This window comes from Marmota marmota, unplaced genomic scaffold, assembly GCF_001458135.2.
Source record: "Marmota marmota marmota unplaced genomic scaffold, marMar, whole genome shotgun sequence".
Taxonomy (NCBI): domain Eukaryota; kingdom Metazoa; phylum Chordata; class Mammalia; order Rodentia; family Sciuridae; genus Marmota; species Marmota marmota.
The window spans coordinates 8,558,832-8,567,045 of NW_026000142.1; the positions used below are offsets into that span (position 1 = coordinate 8,558,832).

Genomic DNA, 8,214 nt, shown 5'->3' on the forward strand with positions numbered 1-8,214 from the left:
GTTCCTTCAACACTTATCTCACACATCTCCCTTACGGCACTTATCACATTGTCTCATAATGTGTTTATGTCTCTACTGCTAGATGGTGGTGCAGTTTATTACAGTAAAAAGTAAAGTGTATTTAATATGCCAGATTCTCTGCTAAGGGCTTCATGAGGATGCACTCACTGAATCTTCTTATTAGCCCTAGAACACAAATACTATGGTAATCTCCTTTTGATTGATGAGGCATAGAACGTTAAGTAATTTTCCCAAGAACCTATATGCAATAGACACACAATACATAATTGTTGAATTAAACTACACCAAATAAAAAAAATTTCTCTTCTCACTGAGGAAAATAAACTTTCAATTCAACAATTTCCTTTTTGATGGAGGAGAAAAGAACAAATTCGTCTTTCATCTAGTGAGATTTTTCCTCACTTAAACTATGAAAAGACGCTACTAATTAACTTTAGCTAGTTCAAATCAATTATCAATTCAGCTTTAAAATTTTTCAGCACTGTAATAATTTTCCCCATAGTATAATAAATGACCTGTTTCCTCCTCCCGTGATCTTTGATACCCATATAAGTAAAATGTTACAATATTTCATTGTCTATTCAAAACCTCAAAAACTGGGACATGCATTACAGTATCAGTTTTAATATGTATGTCAAGAATCTATTATTTTCTAAACCCAGAGAGAAGGAAAAGAAATTGCTTTCTGCTTCCAAGCCCAAATCTGGAAACCTGCCTTCTTGAAGGTGATGTTGTCCTGTGGCTCCAGAAGGATCTGGGGCTAGCTGGGTGCAAACAATTCCAAATTCCACACTACCTGTGGCTTCTTGGAGGCCTTTTCCCACAACCACTCAGAGGGAAACACATTCTCCTGGCTTTCCTCTGGGGGCCTTTCAGGCTCTAGTCCTTGTATTAACTGTCTGCTATGGTGAGAGTAAAACTGGCTTTAAAAGCTTTTTAACCCAAAGGGTTTGAGCAGCTAATGGACATCATCCTTTTGGCAAAAGGAGGTGATGTAAAAGCTCCTTCCCCATTTTAAAAACCAGGTCTTACTTATATAATGTTTTTGTAGAGTTAAAGGCTTTTGGCTTTATTATTTTTTTAAGAATAGAAGCATAGAGCAAAAATTATCAACCCTCTCCCCCAAATCTTCCCTATCTTTCTCCAATTTTCATTATGCCTTTAACTTATTTACTATTTTGCTGGTGGCAAAATCATCATCATGATCATGATCATCATCATCCAGCAATGTATCAATAATGTCTTCATTTTAACAACTATACAAACTATTTATGAAGTTGTGCCTCAACAGGGAGCAATACTATCATTTTAATATGTTGTAAGTAAAGTTTCCTTCAGAAACTTTATTTTCCTTTCTGAACAGGAAAGTCACAGAACATTTGCATGCCTGCAGTTGAAAATAACAACAAAAAACTTCAGCAAAAAAACAATTCTCTTAGTAGATGCTGAAATTTCCAGTCAATATATTTAAAAGAGAACATTAACAAACAAAAATAATGTATTTTGCATAGAAAAATGAATGAATTCACAAGATTTGGGAATCATAAATAATCCACAAGTCTGGCAACCATCTATCTCGATTAATAATGTCTTTAGCCAATCTTTGAAACATGACCATCTATCATGTTGGCTTCTTTCTTTTCTTCTTAATATGAATTAAGATAATCGGAGGTATTTTTATGTTAAAACATATAACCTATGATACACATGGAATAAAATGAGAATGAAACCATTTAAATTTATCTGAGGCGAATACACAGAAGAGTCAACTTGGTTCTGTTCACAACTATACTATGGTAACCCCAGATGGAACACAACTCATTACATGGCTTAGTAGAAAGGTGTATATCTATGTAATTATGAATATGTTTCATTGTGTTTGCAATAGAAGTAAATGTTGGAGGCCAAATCAACTTTTCAACTGATAGTATATTCCAGTTTTTTTTCATATTCCCAATAAAGATGGGGTGTTGACAAATTTATTAATAAAATAATGCACCCCACTTCACATATAATTCCATCTTTGCTTGGGCATTAGGGGAGGTCCCCTAAGAATCCTACGAAGCACATACACAAGTCCTCAGTTTGATTGCACTCTAGGCAGGATTCTCATGCTAACATTAGGGAAATCTGAGCATAACAAAAGACTCACCTCCAAATCTCTGAAAGGAATTGAACTCTCTCTCTTGTGGACATGAATAATTAAGAATCTGTACATAGAATCAACAACATGGAAACTGGTTCCAAAATATAGTTGTAAGTCTGAGTTGAGGGAGTATGATGTGGGAGATCCCAAGAAATGCTGGACAAAATAGAAGAAAAGACACTGGAGGAAAAATGGAAAGCAGTCAATTTATGGTCATTAATACCTGTTCCATTTTAACAATGTTTACTATTTTAATAGTCATAATTCATTGCTTTTATATATTTGTTGTGTCTTTCCCATTAGATTAAGAAATCTCAATGAGAAACTGTTCTGCCATGTTTTCCACTGTGCCATAACACCAAGGCCAGGCCCAGCACATATTTTCTGAACAAATGAATAAATGAGTAAACAATAGATATGACATTCATAGAAGTAGAGACAAATGGATAAGTGGCCATATCCATGTGTTAACAATAACAAATGAGTTAAAGTCTATGGAAAATGCCAGTGTTGAAATTCAGTCAGCTAATATCTGAAGAAGATAATGCAGTTAATAGATTGTCCTAGCTACAAATAATTTTTAATATAATCCCTATGATTAATTTTGTGTTATTTAAATAGGGCCTGTGTGGGAAACTGGGCAAGTTACTCACCTCCTTCTGTGTTAGTTAATATCTGCATGAGACTCCAGAGTCAAGACTGAATGCCTAATTCCAGCTAGGAATCTCACAAATAAATCCATTGTGCACAAAGGGAACCAGATAAGAAAGTATAGACACATTCATGCAAGCACATCACCACTATGATGGAGAACAATTTAAAGACTGTTCAGTTCCAACGTGTAATTACTCCAAGAGGGACACATTATTATTGATAATGAGTCTTTCTCACTGGGAAGTTGGATTCCCTGGTGGGAATGCATTTTTATGGGTTGAAGATCAGTAAAATTTTCCAAGTTAAATTAGTTACCAAGTGTTTTTAAATATTAAATATTATAATGGGTGCCAAAATAGGCAATGCAATTTGGTCATAAAGACACTGAGGACAACTTTTGTTTTGTATGATTACAACCATTACTTATTGAGTTACAAATGGCATTCATAACTAGGAATGGGTCTTATCCACTGATTCCTCCTTGGCTTGCAAAAGTCAAGTTAGAAAGAAGTAGGCCGAAATGAATCACTGCAGTTCGGCTGTATTCACTGCTCACTAGGACTGGTCACTTGCCCAAACTGTTTGAATTTCTTTTTTTAAGTAGCTAAGTTTGTGTTTGCTCTTGATTCCTCAGGCTTCCTACTCTTAATTCCCACCTCAGTTTTCTTATCTATGTAGTGCAGGTGAGTCTTGGTAAACTTGTTCTCTCTTGTTTCAAGATGATTGACTTTTCTACCAAATGCTGATGATATTTGAACCTCTACATGGAATTCTCCATAAGGGTAATCATTGTAATTATGTCTCTCCTGTAAATGTTTTTAAGATGGAAACATGTTATCAGACCATCTTTGGATAACATTTTTCTTTATTGTGTTTTAAATAATGTTTTTAGTACCAAGAAGGAGATTTTATTGCTAGATAAAACTCTCTCTGTTGTGCATTAAAATTTGTCTCAAATTCAATAAACTTTGGCATAAAGTAAAAATAAGGCCAAGAGTGCTCACTAAATCATGGCTTGAGCTGTCCTTATAAAAGCAAAACTCAATAGTCACATACATCATTGAAACAATTCAGTTACTTTTTTCTTATTTTTGTTGGTATTGTGTTTAAAGAGGCATAATAGCAATAAAAATTCTATTTCACTAAATACCTAATCTCACATTTTCAAATAAAAAAATGAATAAAATAAAACAATGAAAAAGAAACAAATATAATAACTTTCTCTGGTTTTGTAAATGCTGTTGTAAACCATTCTCCTTACAAATGATATATTAAGAACCCAAGATTTCTACTATGTATCAAATTAAAGTGTGATGATTGTACTAAAATTCTGAACCAATCAATTAAGCAGGTGCACAAGTCTAAAAAACCAAATCATAATAAATTAGCCTTTCTACTTTGTGCTTGACTCCCAGACTGTTTTTTTTAAACTGATTGTTATATGCCAAAAATGTAAAATTTATTCCAAGAAAATTAACAGGCTACACAGATAAATTTTGGCAAATGCAACTTTATATTGAAGTTCACACATCTGTTTCTTAAAGAATGAGACTCACAGAATCTAATGTATTTCTAAAATACCAGAAATCATATTATAAGCTTTCACAAGTTAAAACTAAAATAATTTAAACGACCAATACACTGAATGTGCAGAAAGTATAAACAGGACTGTGCCTTCCATAGAATAAATGCTTCACAAATTGTGCAGGATGTCATACTAAGGCTGTGGTCTCCCCTTGACAGCTGACTTAAAATATAAACATACATCAACTGCCCGCTTCTTAGAACACACTAGAATGGGTAGCACACCTCAGAAGAAAATCTCATTATTCCAATGATGTGCACCTTAATTTTCAAACCATGTGAGGAAAAAGGAAAAAAGAGTATTAAATGATCTTCCATGCACTTCCAGATGAATGACCATGACCAGTTACTGATTCAATATCCCTTGCCTATTTGCTCCAATGCTAAATAATATGAAGGATATTAGATAACCCTTTAAGGCAACATGTGTTTATTCTGCATTATTAGAACCGCTCAGTTGTGACTGACTGGTACCATTAATGTTGCCTCCCAGACCAATATCTAGCATTTGTAAAATGTAAATGAATTGGAAAACCTTTATACTAAATCAACAGAAACCACATAATACAGCTCAATGCTAGCAATTTCACTAGTAGGTAAGGAAAGTGGTATTTAGAAATAACAATGTTTTAATACAAAAAAAAAAAAAGATAAACTCTAATCGGAACCAATAAACTGCTTTGGAATCTCCCCAAAACTTACAAGGCGATTTTTAAAGTGTGATATTCCAATAACTCATGGCACGTCTTTAGTGTATTACAGTACTTTAAGTCCCCAAATAGTTTAGTCTTTGCAAAACAAAAATAGTATGAAATGTTTTAAAGTCTTCAGACTTCTAAAATTAGTTTTTATCAACACATTTACCTCATGTCAACTTAATTTATTAAGATGTCCAATGCTAATTGTTTTTTTTGATGTTTTTTTTTTCATACATAGTGATATACACAGCATTTAGCACTGATACTTAGCACCTGCTACTTTCATTATCTAGTTTTCAACCACAGAAAGAAACTTAGGGCAGTGGTTCAGTCCTTTCTTAATTACAAACCTTCACCAGCAGTCAGCAGGATCACTCTGAGATTTAAAATAGGATTATAGGTGAACTATTGCAAAGACTGCAGAATGTTGCCCAAATCCTTGTAACTGCTGATCCCATTCTTGAATTTCTTCTCAAGATATGGCTACAGGCCACAATTGCTTAGCAGAGAAGGTTAGTGTTTCACAAGGCTAAAGATTTACAGATGCTCCCTCATATAACACAGTAAGGTTCCCTTGGTAACCTGGATTTTCTGCAGTAAAGAAGGGTTGTGCTGAAACAGCGCCTCAGCTCCCTGTTGGAGAAAATGCAGACAAAAGGATTGATTCCTGCTTGGGCAAAACTCATCCAGACAGCGGCTGTGAGAAATCCCCCTGGTACTACAGGCCCTCTTGCAAAAACTCTCCAATAACAGGCCACCAGGTAGGGGCCCCATAAGGTTAGGAAGAGGAAAGTCATTATATAGAACATTCTGCTGATCCTTTTCTCCATTTTGAACTCGTCTAAGACCAACAGCCTTCTTCTGCCTGTGGTGTTTGCATTTTGCCTGATGCCCAGCAAGGTGGGTGGCGTGGGACCCCTTCCAAATCCTGCTAGCCAATTGGCAGCTGCCTGGCCACTGGCTCCAGGACCATGAAAAGTCCAGTTCTGGCTGACTGCTGCTACAAACTGGACTGGCTTCATTTTCCTTCGATCGTGGACAAAAAATATCAGCTTGAGGTAGACAAGCTGTGTGGCTAGGAGGATGAGAGCAAGGAGCAGCATAAATCCTAAGGAATCATTAGCCCTGAAGGAGCGGTGTTGGAAGGTGCACTGATCCTCCTCCCTAATGAATGAATAAGTGCCCACATCTAAAACTGGGGGGAATGCCATGGCCACAGACAGAGTCCACACCATGCAGATCACAGCCAGACACGTCCAAAAGGTCAGCCTCTTTGTATAAAAGCGGTGATGGGCGATAGCTAAGTATCTGGTGACACTGATGCAGAAGAGCATGAAAGCAGTGTGGAAACAGGACAAAACCCCCAGAAAGGCAATCACTTTGCAAGTCAGAATCCCGTAAGTCCAGGTGGAGCCATTTTTGACAGAGTTGAATACAAATGGAAAACAAATTGCAGATCTGAGGATATCTGAACAGCAAAGATCCAGCAGAAAGTAGTAAGGTGCTCTATGCAAGGTCTTATCTTTCACTAGCAAAATGGAGATCAGAAGGTTGCCCACCACGCTGACTCCTATTATGAAACCCAAGGAAGTCAGTTTCAGAAAGGCTGTTAGAGGCGAGAGATTTTGCAAAATGTTGTCAGCTGCATGGCTATAGTTCGCCATAGATGGATGGAGGATAAAGATACAGCCTCAGTTAAGTCTCATGATCTAGATATAAGAACAAGGAAAAGATAGATCCATACATTTTACTGAAAATGTAATCCACAACAAGAATTGATCCGATCTGCAGTCATGCTTCCTCTTTTCTTCCATTTGATTTGCCATCAGAATATCTGGAAAAAAAAAAAGAGCTATCAGTTCTTAAGTTAACAAGTAATGATGTCAGTGCTAACATAAAGCTGTTCATTTATGGGGAAGCAAATAAAGTTTTAATTTCAAATAGTAGTTTTTGCTTCAGTAAGTATTTTTGCTTGAGATTTCAGGGAATTAGCTTGTTTAGTTTTTCAAGCCAGGTGATTTTAAAAATGTCCATATTCTAGAGAACATACATTTGACTGAGTACCTTGAGACTAAAAGGAATAAAATGTTCCACAGTCATAAAATATGCTGGTCTAAGAATTAATCACTAGTATTGCAATGAAATCTCTAAGATTGGTGATGGGAGACAGAAAGGCTACCTACATTTTTCTGAGGTGTGTTAGTACTGTCAGTGTTTTACAGGCAGCTTCCCTGCTCATATGGATCCAAAGAACCCTGCAAAAATGTGTCTTTTAACTCAAGTGTCACTGTTCATGCTGCATGAGTATTTGTTGATTCATTTTAAAACATAATATTACTACTAGACTTCAAAATTAATAGAAGTTGTCCCAAGATTTGATGTGATTTAATCTTTTGTCTTTCCCTTTCTATCCCATCCCCCAACTTTTGGCAAATCTTGTCTCTTTTAAGCCCACATGATTATTAAAAATGGTTAATGTAAATATTGGCCAGGGAAACACACCCAAAGGAATAATGCACTTCCATCTGTAAACCTTGGCTGCCTGTATTCAAATGAATATAACACAAATCTGTATCTCCTAGGCAATTATGCTCTTCTCATTTACACTGAAAAATCTGGTGCAAATTCCAAGCGGCTTCATTTTAAAGCAAAAAGCACATTATCTCTTAGGTGCCTGGGAGCTACATCAGAGAAATTGGTTTTCTCTGTTATTCCCACGAAGCATGTTTCCTTAGCCACTTTTCACTTGCTGGGGATATGCTGATGGAAGCCTAGGCAAAACTGCGTTCGATGATTTTAATTTCCCCACCGGTACATCCCCGGGTAAATACCGATCGCATCATGCAACATTACGAAACCTGAAATCCGCCACCCCTGGATTTATAATGGGGGAGGGGGAGGGGGAGAGAGAGACATGCATTACATACGCGAAGATGGGGAGAGAGATTGCCTCTGTGCTGCAAGGGAAGGGTTTCGGTGATTCGCAGCCTGATATTCCTGTCTTGCAACGCTTTCCAGAAACGAAGCTCTCAATAAGCCTTACTGAAGATGCATTGTCTGAATGTATTTCCATTATGCAGTTTAATGTCAAAAAAAAAAAAAAAAAAAAAC

General features: G+C 36.3%; 1 protein-coding gene across 1 annotated transcript; it reads right to left on the reverse strand.

The window, feature by feature from the left end:
• Positions 1-1,435: 1,435 nt before the first annotated feature.
• Positions 1,436-8,207, reverse strand: Gpr85 (G protein-coupled receptor 85). Its single transcript, XM_048786000.1, has 2 exons — positions 8,031-8,207; positions 1,436-6,937 (listed from the first exon to the last, which is right to left on the reverse strand). The coding sequence occupies exon 2, from the start codon at positions 6,765-6,767 to the stop codon at positions 5,655-5,657; it is 1,113 nt and encodes a 370-aa protein (XP_048641957.1). The 5' UTR covers positions 6,768-6,937; positions 8,031-8,207; the 3' UTR covers positions 1,436-5,654.
• Positions 8,208-8,214: the final 7 nt, after the last annotated feature.

Coding starts and splice junctions, on each gene's coding strand:
- Gpr85 (XM_048786000.1), bottom strand. CDS start 6,767: ATGGCGAACTATAGCCATGCAGCTGACAACATTTTGCAAAATCTCTCG.